We start from the raw sequence: 13,464 nt of genomic DNA on the forward strand, positions 1-13,464 counted from the left end.
ACCATTTCAAAACCACAGAATTATCCAGGCAAGTCATTAAGAATTACAAAACTCAAGAGTAGATTTTACAACTTTTAAACACACTGAAACATGTTAAATAGACATTTTTTGTAAGGTAGGCTGACTTTTAATTTAAAATAGTCTGGCTTTTTTTCCTTCCTTTTTTAACATAAGAAACAGTCACTTTCATTCTCCAAGGCTAGGGTCATTCTTGTCATCTACTTAATTGTTGACAATTAAATATTTCCTCTCTTTGCTCCTGGTGACTGTCAGATCTTACCTTCTGCCTCAAAGGGATCGGGCAGCTTCACGCACAGAGCCGCGTCTGCAGCATTTTCTCCTACCTAGCTCAGAAGCAGCTGGCAGGCAGTTACTGACTGGAAACTGGCTTACTGAGGAAGAGAGTGCGCGCTCTGACTTATATTTATTCCCTGTTTTTACAGGAAGAAATTTCCCAATATGAATCAAACCTCAAGGGAAAGGAATCCAAAAGAAAAATAGTAACACTTTGAATGGGATCTAAAAGTTTGCCTCAATAAGACTGTTCTCTATTTGTCAGTATGATTCAAATCATACTTGGGAGGGGAGGAAATTAAAGAAACACATTATTTCCCTTCTTTATCCATTGTTCTACAAACTCTCTTTAAAGTTCCCAAAGAGATTAAAACATTTCTAGGAGCTTTTTATCCACATTTCATATATATCTGAAGAAGGATTCGTCACTTTTTAAATTCCCCATATTTACAATGTAGCTATGATTGACCATACAGTCTTTCTTTTTTTAAAGAAACAAAAAATACTCCACTATTCTTTAACACTCATGCCTATAAACTTGTACTTCAAAAAAAAGTTCAATGTCATGTTACTTTCTTTTCGTTAAGTGTTTTTTGCCAGCAGAGGGAGCAAAAAAAGCCCAGTCTATCCGTTAAATGTTAACTTGCGGCCAAAGCACATCTAGCTAGCACTTTATAAACATTTTAAAGACCTTTTATGTGTATGGTATCAATAATTTTTTAAAAACTATAGCTTAGAATTCAGGAATTCTATAAATTAAAAAATAGCATAAGAAAGTGTCATCACATCTGAGTCACTGATAAGCGATTTTCAAGAATCTAACATGATCTGTTTAAATTTTTATACTCTGCTATTGTATTAAAACAAGAAACATATCTTATCTGATTGTCACAGAGAGGGCCCTACTGGAAGGCAAGAAGTTACACTTTAATTATGAGTGCTTAGACAAGTTTTGATCACAAGAAAGTCAAAAAAGAAATTGAACAAAATGAAAAAAAAGGAGTTTTAATTAAAGCAGTCATTTTCCAAATTCATAATAAGAAATATACTAAGAATTAAAGAGTATAAATATGAACATATATAAAAGATGAAAAGAAGCTTACCAAAAAAAATATAAAATTTTTCAAAGGGCTGCTGTTTTGTTCACTTTTTAGTTGAAATTAAAGTATTAAAAGATACATTCAAAGACCACAAAGAGGTAAATAGCTATATCAACAATCCAAATTTTGCAATAAATGGAAAACCTTCGCAAGTGAGAGATATACACTCACCTAACAGGGCATTTATGGGCAAAATCAATTATCCCATTTTCCAATTCCCTAATATAATGACATGATTCTAAAACCACTGTGAACTATAACTAAAGCTATTCTGCGATAAATTTCAAAAAGAAAAGTTGCACATAACTTATAGCCACAACTCTTCAGCAGTACATATGTGCTCCTATGTAAAATGAGACCACCACTGCCTGCCCCCCAGACTGAGAGAGAAAAGTACTTCAAGGGCCTAGTACAGTGCCTGACACAAGGTAGGGTAGGTGCTTGATAAAGGCGTTTCCTGCCACAAGCTATATAGCTTCAACTCATATCAGCTCCCACTATTCAAAAGCAGTGTTATATGAACCTCATCAAAATTATTATTCTTACCTTGTCCAATTCAAAATTTATATACACTAGCAGGACTATCACTAGGTAAAAGAAAGAAGTAATCAAACCCTGCTCTTCTGGACTTGCAGAAATCCCCTTCAGTGGCCTTTCAAACCTTCCTGTGGTTCCCTATCCTCCCCTTCAAGTACCTATCTTTCTGTTCTTTCCAGTCCCATATCAAACCTATCCTCAGTCTTCTTCACACTTAACTTATCCACTGAGATACAAAAGCTTGCCCCAAAGCACACAGCAATTCGGTGGCAGAGACAGAACTCAAACCTGTCTGATTTCATAGCCTGAGTTTTTAACTATTATGCAATATGAACTTGAATATGAATATTCTCTCAGGACTTTCTCAGGGCATCAAAATCTCAACCTGAGAGAAAGTGGGTTCAAGTTCAAGTATTGTATCAGCAGTGGACCACAGAGGATCCAGAGGAGCTGATAAGCTGCACTATGACCTTGACTTCACATATTCCTGTGATTACTTCTGGTTTGAGAAACACAAAACAAAAAAACCTGGAAAGACAAAATTAGGATTTTTTTCTAGTCTAAGTCCATTAGCCACCTTTCATTTTAAAGCCATTTTTGGCACTTTTTCCCCCTAACTTACTCTTTGAAAACGTCTTAGTAACGTTTTACCTACCTCTTCCATTTCGAAGGAGTCCTTCTGCTGTTGTACCATTATATTTCTTATGGATGGGATCGGCAGCGGGGCACATGGCTCTTTTTCAGCTGAGGACACGTGGATGTTTTTCAACTCACTGCACCCTTCCAGCTCGCTGTGGCAGGCCATGCTGAAATCACTACCTAAATCGGATCCTATAATACCAGATTCCTCACCCAGTTTACCATGACTTTGAGTTTCTTTACTTTGTTCACTTTCACTTTCTTGGTTAAAATTACTGTTTGCTTCATCAGAAAGTCTATCATCAATGTCAGCATTCTCCATAATAGTTGATGTACTAACTGATACTTCTTCTTTAACTGTAGCCAACATATAAGATGAGTCTTTCTTCTTTACAATTTTTTGAGACTTTGGATCATTTTTACTGCCACTGTCTTCACTCGCAGAAACATTCAGAATCTTTCCTTTTTCAGTTGCTGGGGAAGGAGTACTACCTTCTCCTTTCTCTGTTTTATCAACACATAAATTCAGTTTTGATAGTGTTTTCATTAAGCGATTTGCAGTGTTACTTCGGGTTAACGGTGGAGGAGAGTCTGTCTCCTTGCTAGAGGCTACTGAGGCCATACTTCCAATTCTCTGCAGAGGAGTCCCAGAGACTTGGGAATACAAAGAAGAAAAAGCGTTGGCCACAGTAGTAAGCACTTCAATTTGACGAAAACGACCTACAAAAAGAAAAAAAAAAGTGTTATTTATTTATTTATTTATGTCTGTCTTTCATATATATATATATATGCCTACATACTAAACCATTACTATTGTTCAGAATTCCAATAACTGCACTTAGATCAGAAAGATCATGAAACCAGATTTTTCCTCTTACCGAATACTTAAAACTTTTCTACATCTACTGTGGAGATTTTTCACTCTAAGCACTAGAATTTAGTTTTGAAAATCAGAAGCACAAAGCATAACACCACATAACACAGAAAGGACTAGGTAGTGGTCTAAAGCTATGATTCTGTTTTTAGGTCTTGGACTCCACTAAGACTCTTCAATATGTTCTCCTAATAAAGTGTACATAATTGGGGAGGGAGGGGTAGATTTATAGATCTCTTAAAGCTAATCCAAGGACTACCTAGAGATCCTCTTTTGGAACTTTTGGCCAACAGAGAAAAGTAAACAAAGGTATAATATGAATAAAAATTACTAAATTCACCATGCTATTTTAGACTTACAGAAAAAGCACCTGAAATTGACTTCACTTAATAGTAACAAGGCCCCTCCCCTACTTCTTTCCTTCCTGAACAAAGCCTTCTGGAGATTGGTGTAAGTCTAAGGTTCTGCTCCACAAGGTAGCATGTGTCACTCTGTAAGGTAACACTTAAGTCAAGAATTTGGGGGGGTACTAGGTAAATTAACTTCTATAAATAGAATAAAATTTCCAAATAAGTAAAATAGCTATTGTGTTAACCTCAATAATTAAATCTCCAGTGCTATTCCTAGAAATCAGTAAGGCTTTGAAAATAAGGCCATCTTGCTATAGATGCTCTAATTTTGAAAATAATACACTAATATTTAAAAACCTTACTTGTTAAAGCATAATTTGGGTTTTCAACTTCCATCCGTTGCATTTGAGCACTCAAAAATACTTTAATATCTATTCCTCTGGCAAACGATGATGAACTGAAAAATCTGGGAGGAATTTTAGATGCAATATCCGGTTCATCTCGTCCAAATCCAAGATTATAAAGAATTTCTTCAGGATCTTCCTCATAAAGTTCCAACAATTCTGAAACACTACAAAACAGGAAAAAAAAGAAATACCGAGACATAAAATAAGTTTATAGTCCATATTACATTATAAATAAATTCATATTCCTGCTTTCCTATGAAAAAAACCTTTTTCTACAGCTTTAAACCATTATTTCAGTATCTTTCTACACCATGTCTTAAATGTGATAACCCTTAGAAAATGTCCACTCTCTCAAGCTGTCAGCATTGGGAAAAGAGTTAACCCCTAAGAAGACACTCAGAGATTCTCTAGTGATTTCTCACCTTATTTTTTTTGTCATTTTAAAAAATTCCCAGTAAAGCAGCTAAAACAAAATGAAAAGGGAAAACACACTAGGAAGTTGGTAGAACTCTGGTACCAAGTGACATTGGTAGAACTTGAGCTTCTCTCCCATCTTTGGCTCTCCTCTAAGAGGCAGCACAGGTAACAACCTGATCTCAGGAAAGAGGAGGAGGAGCTTACTTTCAACTTTTCCCAACCACTTCCATTCAGGAAGTAGGAGGAGTAAGGTGAGTATGGGTTACACAAAGGCAACTTCTTACTCTAATTCACTGGGAACTGAACATTTATTATCCTGTCTCTCTCAATAATAATCTTTAGTTTAGTAGGAAGAAAAACCTATGCTTAAATATCAAGCTTTAAATTAGAAAGGTTTGTTCTGATTTCTATGTCAGAGTAACTCAAGACCCTAACAGAAGGAAGAATTTTGGAAGCAGAAGTTACTCCACTATGCAGTTCCTCTTTCAAGTTGCTGATAGGGTTCAAAATACTTATTAACAAATTCCAACAGCACCATAAACATAGTTGTTGCTCTTTATTTACTCTTCATTTTTTAGGAAAGCAGCTGCTCCTGTCAGTCATGCTGAACCACGAAACACTTCGGATTCCTTTCAATTTCATACTATGACACCAAATCCAAGTTTGAAGAAGTGGCAAGAGAAGGGCCTCCACAGCACAAAGTAATCGCAGCATAATTTCATAATAAGTTACCTTGAGACTGTCCCACTACTTTTTCCAGATCCAGTGGAATTCATACTTCTCCCTTTTTGATGAAACTGTAGTCTTCTCTCTTTGGCCAAGATATTACTGCTATAAAATAAAATAAAATAAAATAAATAGATTATATAAAATCTTATTTTCCTAAATGTCCCTCATTTTTAAAAAAGAAGAAAACAAACACAGTTACATACCTGTTTTCAATTTGAGCATCAGTTTCATGGAGTTGGTTGGCTACAGGTAAAAAGAATAAATGTGAAGTACAATTGTTAGTAGGACAGTAACTACTATGATGCAAAATTAGCAAATTAGCCACAATATTATTGCTAAATGCCTAATATGCCAGATAAGTAAAAACAGAACCAGTAGCTTTTGGAGGTTGTTTTTTTTTTGTGTGTGAGTTAGCAATTTAAAACTACTTCTACTGAATGTTTAAAATAAAAAGATATATAGATAACCAATTAAACTTCTGTAACAATTTAGAAATAAGTGGTAAGAAGATATACAGCATATGTGGTATATGCAATTTTAATTATTAAATTTAAAAGCTGTTAATAAAGAATATCTTAAAACAAAAACATGATTCAGCATTATTTATATAAGCTTGACAACAGTATGCATCAATTTCTACTGTGATTTTTTTAAGGCTGGAAACTCCAGTTACAACCACTTTTTAATGCATATACTTGGAAAATTTCTACTCATTTCAACGTAAGTTTTCTTTTTAAAATTGCCTTTCAAGTTTATCCCAGACTTACAAGTCCTAAACAGATAAATGTCTTTACTGTGAAGTTTAGAGTAAGTTAAATTTACTGCATTTAACTTTTTTAGACAAACATAAAGAATGAAATTAATTTAAAACATCTATTCCAGCATACCCCATTTATTTTTTCATTTCTGATCTGCAAAGTCATAGTAATTTCTTGTTTCTTTGTACATTAACACATAGTGACTCAATATTTACTGAATGAATGAAAATAAATTTGAAATAATTTTTAGTAAAACAACATAACTCCACTCTTTCCTTTTTTTCTTTTTTAATTTTTTTTAATCATCACCCGAGGATATTTTTTAAAATATATCTTTACTGATTGCAGAGAGGAAGTGAGAGGGAGAGTTAGAAACATCAATGATGAGAAAGAATCATTGATTGGCTGCCTTGTGCACGCCTCCTACTGGGGATCAAGGCAAAACCCAGGCATGTACCCTGACCAGGAATTGAATGGTGACCTCCTGGTTCACAGGTCGATGCCCAACCACTGAGGCACATCAGCTGGGCTCACCTGAGGATAAATTTTCCATTGCTTTTCAGAGAGAGAGTGGAAGTGAAGGAGGGGGGAGGGGGGAGGGGGGAGGGATGGAGAGAGACATAGAAAGACATCAACTGGTTGCCTCCCACATGCACCCCACAGGGGGGAGGGAGCAAACCTGAAACCCAGGTACATGCCCTTGACTGGGAATTGAACCAGAGACCCTTCAGAGCTATGGCCAATGCTCTAATCACTGAGCAACACCCGCCAGGGCATAACTCCACTCTTTTCTGGGACACTCTTTTAGGGTCTGGTTTCCCATGAAATCATTTAATATGGATGAACAGGCAGAGCAGATAGGATTTTTAGGGCAGTGAAAATACGCTATATGATATTACAGTGATAGCTATATGTAATTATACATTTGTCCAAGCCCATAGAATGAACAAAAGACCAAGAGTGAATCCTAAGGTGAACTATGCACTTTGGGTTATTATGATGCTTCATTGTAGGTTCATCAATTGTAACAAATGTACCCCTGTGGTGGGGATGTTTATAATGGGGGAAACTATACATAACAGGAACAGAAATACATGGGAAATCTCTGTACCTTCCCCTCAATATTTTTGTGAACCTAAAATTGCTCTAAAAACATAAAATCTTAAAAAATAATTCCATATTTTGAAGAAACTACTAAGACAAATACCAAGCATTATTTACAATAATACTGAAAGGCATTTAAAAATGGGCTGACAACATTTTCAACTGTAGTAATTGAAAAGCAATAAGTTTAAGGTCCTACATAGAGTTTATCCCTTGAAAGCATACTGAGTGGTAATAATTTATTCTAGACTTTTCAATATTTAGTAGAAGGTTCTACATCATACAGATTGATTTAAAACAGCAAGATCAAGGATATTAAATTCAGTGGGGAAAATTCACTATTAATCAAATTATAATTTTTAAAAATTTAATAAAATTCTTAATTCTTAAAAAAAAATTCTTAATTCTTTTATTATAAAAAGCATACTGTATTATTAAACCAACTCTACAGCTACCAATAATCTTAAAAAAAATACAGTAAAATAATTTAAAAATTCTTAATTTTACATTATGGAAAGATTTATCAACTCACAGGAAAAGATTATATAATCTGTGAAAATTTAAGCATAGCACAATACACTTAAAATGCTAATGCAGTGTGGAATAGACATCAGTATAATTGTTTCCAATAAAATTTTGGCAAAGGATGAAGTTATTTATCCTTTAATCTCCTAAAAATCTGAAAAAAGAGGAAAGGGAAAGACAGAAAACACCTGAATGCAAAGAAAGACATACTGCAGCTGGAAGACTGACATAAGGCTACCTCATACTAAAAATAAATTTGCTTCAATTTAGTTTTCTCACATATTTAAGTTTCCTTCCTTCTGCAGGACAATTCTTCCCCAGTTATATCACCATTATTTGCCTCCAAACAGTTCATTTAAGCATTTAAGTCCAAAGAAGACGCATGGACATTTCACAAAGGTTTTCAGAGGCATTCTTGTATGTATCATATATGCTCTGACTAGATTATTAACATATAAAAGGTCCTATAAAATGTGTCTGAGCCATTTTCAAGACCTTTAAGTTTAGCTCTAAGGATCTGAAAGCAATCAACTTGCTCTCCTTTGTTTTGTTATTTTAAAAACTATGTGAAAATACATACAAACGTACCTTCAGCTCCAAGTGACAAATCATCTTCAAAACTTCCTCCATTTCTCACCAGCGCACCTGAAAGAAACATTAGAAGATTCATTCTACTGTTCTGTTCCTCCTGAGCCCCATGTAAAATCACTGTCTTAGTAAACCAAACTGACCAAGCAAAAGATATGATACAGTAAAGTGTTTCAGACCCGAATGCCCTCAAAAATTATTGATTATGATTAAGTAAAACTTTATCATAAAGAAACCATGATTTGCAGGCAGGTGAAGTTCTTAGAAGCCAACTTACAGGCTATTTAATACTTATATGCCTTTTAGATATTCATATAGGTAATATATCTTACCTAAGGTTTTCATGGAAAACCAGATCTTGGAGCAATCATTCCTTTCACACACCCCTCATATTAAATCAGGAGCTCAAGCTAGATTTTCCCAATACTGTAAATGTTTCTTATATGCCTTGCCACTACCTGCACATTCTTGTCGTACTTTGAACTTTAGAATTCTGTCTTGCAAAGGTGGTAAAATTTCAGGTGTGGCCATTTCAGTTAATGTAAGCAAAGAAATGCTGCACTAAGGCTGATCTACCTCACACAATATATGTTTTCCTTATGTTCACATACATCAAGAATAAAGATATACTTGATTAGTATATCTTTCTCTGGACAATAAAAATATGAGTTTCACATTATAGAAACGTTTGGTAATTTGCTTAAGCTCACCACCTTTTAAAAGTTTATTAACAAGATATATTTTCACTTACAGGACAAATGAAGCAGGACCCTCGAAAAGAAGAGATTTAGAAAGGCAACTTTTTCTTACCTTTCAGCGTACTACTGTTCTGCTCATCCAGTGAGGCTCCCAAAGGGGTACTGAAACCACACAAACATATAAACCTTAGTCTTGAAACGCTGTCTGGAGAGCTGTCACTGCAAGCCTCATGCTTACTGGGTTATAGCTAAGCAAGCTTCTAATCACAGTGTAACTCTCCTCCCAAACACACAAGGAATGCAAGTGGATTACATAAGTAACAGGCTACGAACTAAGCAAATACCTGTGTCAAGTCAGTTTACCAGGAATGATTTAATCACACGTCTGATCTGCCAGCAATTAAGAGCAAGAATGGCAATTATAAATGATATGAACTGGCACTTTCTTTACAGAAACAGAAAGAGAGAATGACAGTAGGAATTAAGAAAATGTCTGCTTCCCTCAGTCTGCTCCCTAGAAACAGGAAACAGAATTAAAAGAAAGCAAATCATTATCTCGATAAAACTAAAAGTCAGAGACTAGTTAGAAATAAGGCTCAAGAGTTATCTTAAACCTTATCTGTTAAACCTATCACTAGCATTTTAGAGCACTGGGCACCTCCTTTATCCCAACTACTATCTTTATTGATATAAATGATGAGGCTGGAGATTTATTTTCTGCTTTTAAACTAAAAAGTACACGTAGTCTTCATTTAACTCTGAAAAGAAAATTACTAAAAAGTCGGCTTGAGAATCAAGAACTAGCCATTACTAAAATCCTTTCACATTCTTGTAGGTCACAGATAACTTAGAAATCTCTTTTTCAATGCAAAAAAGTTTTCCACTTCTTTCTCAAAACTATGTTAAAGAAACAGATTGTTTTAGTTTGAAAGTTCTACTTTCATAACAATTTATACCTGTTAAAAATTCCCTCAGATGTAGTATCAACATAAAAATATCAGTTTCAAATAAATGTTATTGAAATGCCGATTAAACATTGATTTTCTGCAAACAAATACATAGCAAAGGCAGCTCTTTGGAAATTAGTGATTTTTTTTTTAGTAAATTTGTGCTTTTTGTGATTTTTTTAGTAAAAGAATCATAAACTACCATAGATATTAATAAAACCTTCGAGCTAAGTTGTTGCATATGTTTTATTTTTTTTAATTTATTTTAATTGATTTCAGAGAGGAAGGGAGAGAGAGAGAGAGAGATAGAAACATCAATGATGAGAGAGAATCATCGATCAGCTGCCTCCTGCACATCACCTACTGGGGATTGAGCCCACAACCCAGGCATGTGCCCTTGGCCGGAATCGAACCTGGGCCTCTTCAGTCCGCAGGCCGACGCTCTATCCACAGAGCAAAACCAGCCAGGGCAGTTGCGTATGTTTTAATAAAACTCTAATTTATGCCATAAAAAAGGTCATTCTTTTCAATGGCTCCTTTCTTAGGACAAAACACTATTACTCCTTGCGCAGATGTATCCACTGGTCTGTGCACTGACACAAAGTGTCAAATAAGCAGAAGATAACTGGCATTCTCCTTCAAACACAAGTCTCTCACTCTTATAATTGCTCTCTTCCAAATTCTATCAAAAACTCTGTCCTGTCTTAGGTGGTAATTCAAGCAATTTGTTTCCACTTAGCCAAAAATAAAATAAAGTAAAATAAATGGTTATCAAATTAAATATTTACTTTAAGAAAACACCATGTGGCATTTTTACTCAGGATATGGAGAGAAATAAGAAAACAATGACTATTTGAGAACTTACTGAGGAAAAAAATGCTGCCTTCAGATAATTTGTTTATAATGTACAAAGGAGCTAGATGCTCAACTCTGGGAAGGAACCTAAATTGTTATAGAAAAAAAAAATACAGTTGCATATATCCTAGAAGTCAAATCTGTGATAATAAAGCCAACGGTAAAAGACCTGTTCTACCTCTCCCAGGTACAGGTGAATGCCACTTTTGAACAGAACAGGTGCCACTGCAGAGAAGAAAAAGAAGCAAAGGAGTGGCAGACTACAGAATCTGCCTACGTCCATCGAGATTAGCAATAAAAGTTCGCAAATGGTCAGGCACGATGCACCCTGCTGAACACTAACATTTGCTTATTGCATTTATCTTAAAAGATGCACTTATTTACTACCTACTTGATATAATCAAGGAGATCTACCCCATACCTGCTATAATCTCTTATACAAACTTAATTCCTTTACATCATAAAGATGTGATTCTTCTCTTGCTCTTAAACATTTTGTTGGTGTCTCTTTAGAGAAAGGTTGCACGTATTTTATCATATTTCAGAAGGGTCTATGACACCCCCAGTAAAGGTTAAGGAGATCTGTAATAAAGTGCTCAGGAAGGCTCCAGGCAATTCATCAAAGTAGGACATCAATAGTCTAGTGGCCAATATTTTATCTATAAACTGACATATATGAGAATCACTTCTCCCTCCCCAAAAACCACTTCCCAAACTCTGGTACTTGAACACAAGATTAAGAAAAGCCCCAAATGTCGGGGCGGGGGGGGGGGCGGGGGGGGGGGCGGGGGGGGATACGTGCAGAAACAAACATCTTAAAAAGCAACATTCTTCACTGGAGATATTATAAGTAGCAATAAATTGGGGAAAAAAAGAATTAACAAGCACATTTCACTGTCATAAGATTTAATTGCAATATGATTCATCTCCTCCGTACTTTATCAAACATTTTTGTACCAGTTGCCAAAACATGTAATTAAACAGATTTATGCAGTCTGAATGCCTTCAAAGCTCTATTTCCCTTCCGTGAATTCCAGCGCCATCTGACAAATGCATTTCCAAGAAGTAAATTACAAGAACAAAGTTAGCTAGTTTTCCTAGCTCTCCAAACAGAATCGGGGCACGCACAAAAATATTCAAGTCCAGAGACTGCAGTGCAGCTTCAAAACTCACCTAAAACACATTTGAAAGGGAAATGATTTGAGGCCAGATGTAAAGATGTCAAAACAAAAGCAAAATGAAATATCGTGTGAAAATCCTTTCGAATAAAAAACCAGGCAGGCCTAACAGCATGGCACGATGGTCTGCTTTAGGTCTGCGATCCCTGATGCTAAACCAGCATCCCGCACGGGAGCTCGAGCCCTAACAACCGCAGAGCTAACGCGGTCCCCGAGTCACCGGCGGTCGCAGTGCTTCCATTTCTAAGCGCTTAAAGGAGGAAGCGATCCGCAGGCTCACTTTCCGGTTTAGTTTACAGCGACCACGGGACCCGCAGGGACGGCGTCCCCTCTGCCCGGGTCTCCCTCCGCGAGGCCGGCGGCGCCGGCGAGGACTCACCGGCAGTCCTTGAGCCATATCGCGATCTTCTCGTTGGGCACGTTTCCTGCGGGGCAGAGGGGAGAGGGACAGCTCGTCACCGACACCAGGCAGGAGGGCTCCCGCGGCGGGGAGAACCGGGGCACTTCCACGCAGGAAAGTCTGCTGGGGTCACCGTGCAGCCCGGGCACCAGTCCTCGGGCCCCTCCGAAGAGAAACGAGACGGCACCGGGTGGGCTCGGTGGGCGCTGGAGACGCCCGGCTGAGCGCGCGCGTTTAAAGGTCGGGAGCGCCTCCTCTCCTCTCGGCCTCTCCAGCCCGGGAGGATCGTCCACCGCTCACCGCCGTCGCCCGGGGCGCACGAGACCTCCCCCCGCCGCCTGCCCGCATCGCCCCGCGCCCCCCGCCGCAGCCCGCGGGGCGCACCGACCTCTCCCCGCGGCCGCCGGCAGCTTCGCGCCCGGGAGGTCCTCCTCGTCGTCCTCGTCCTCGTCCTGCGTCGTCGCTTCTGTGGACAGGTCCTCCGTCTCCGACGCCTGCCAGGACCCGCGGCACTTGGCCCAGGCCTTCCTCCGGCGACTCGCCACTTGCCACTCCAGTTCCTCCTCCGCCTCCGCCGACGCCACCAGGGGCCGGTCCATGGCCGCCCCGGGGGCTCCCGCGCCCCAGCCGGAGCCTGCGCGAGACCAGGCGGCGGCGGAGACCCCCGCCCCTGCTGTCAGCGCCCGGCCGGGCTGGGGGCCCCGGGCAGAGGGCGCCGGAGGAGGAGAAGGAGGAGGAGTAGGAGGAGGAGGGGACGGGAGGGAGGGAGGGAAGGAAGGGGAGGGAGGAGGCGGAGGGCCGGCGCTTCACATGAAGTCGGCGGGCGCGGGAGCGCGAGTGGCCCGAACGTGCGCCGCCGGGAGCCGAGCGCCGGGCAGGCCCCGCTCCCAGGTCCCGCCCCCGCCCCCCGCCTCCCGCCCCCGCCTCCGCCTCCCGCCTCCCGGCCGCCGGCGTCAGCGCGCCCCTCCCTCGCCGGCGTCCCACGCCCCCTTCCGGCCGGGGGCGCTCGGGGCGGGGCGCGGCGGGAGCGCGAGGCTGGCCCCGCCGCCCGCCGAGTGGGCGAG

General features: G+C 39.2%; 1 protein-coding gene across 4 annotated transcripts in view; it reads right to left on the reverse strand.

Annotated features, from left to right (window-relative positions):
* Positions 1-13,155, reverse strand: part of ITPRID2 (ITPR interacting domain containing 2) — a 37,972-nt gene extending 24,817 nt beyond the window's left edge. For 3 of the 4 annotated variants that reach the window (XM_036318639.1, XM_036318640.1, XM_036318637.1), the window contains exons 1-8: positions 12,789-12,999; positions 12,380-12,425; positions 9,133-9,182; positions 8,323-8,379; positions 5,551-5,590; positions 5,351-5,449; positions 4,157-4,365; positions 2,587-3,290 (exon numbers count right to left, since the gene is read on the reverse strand). In XM_036318639.1, the coding sequence (XP_036174532.1) occupies positions 2,587-3,290; positions 4,157-4,365; positions 5,351-5,449; positions 5,551-5,590; positions 8,323-8,379; positions 9,133-9,182; positions 12,380-12,425; positions 12,789-12,999 (1,416 nt within the window). Of the gene's footprint in view, positions 1-2,586; positions 3,291-4,156; positions 4,366-5,350; positions 5,450-5,550; positions 5,591-8,322; positions 8,380-9,132; positions 9,183-12,379; positions 12,426-12,788 lie in introns of all 4 variants that reach the window. The other variant, XM_036318638.1, reaches the window with a different exon arrangement.
* Positions 13,156-13,464: the final 309 nt, after the last annotated feature.

This window comes from Myotis myotis, unplaced genomic scaffold, assembly GCF_014108235.1.
Source record: "Myotis myotis isolate mMyoMyo1 unplaced genomic scaffold, mMyoMyo1.p scaffold_m19_p_8, whole genome shotgun sequence".
Taxonomy (NCBI): domain Eukaryota; kingdom Metazoa; phylum Chordata; class Mammalia; order Chiroptera; family Vespertilionidae; genus Myotis; species Myotis myotis.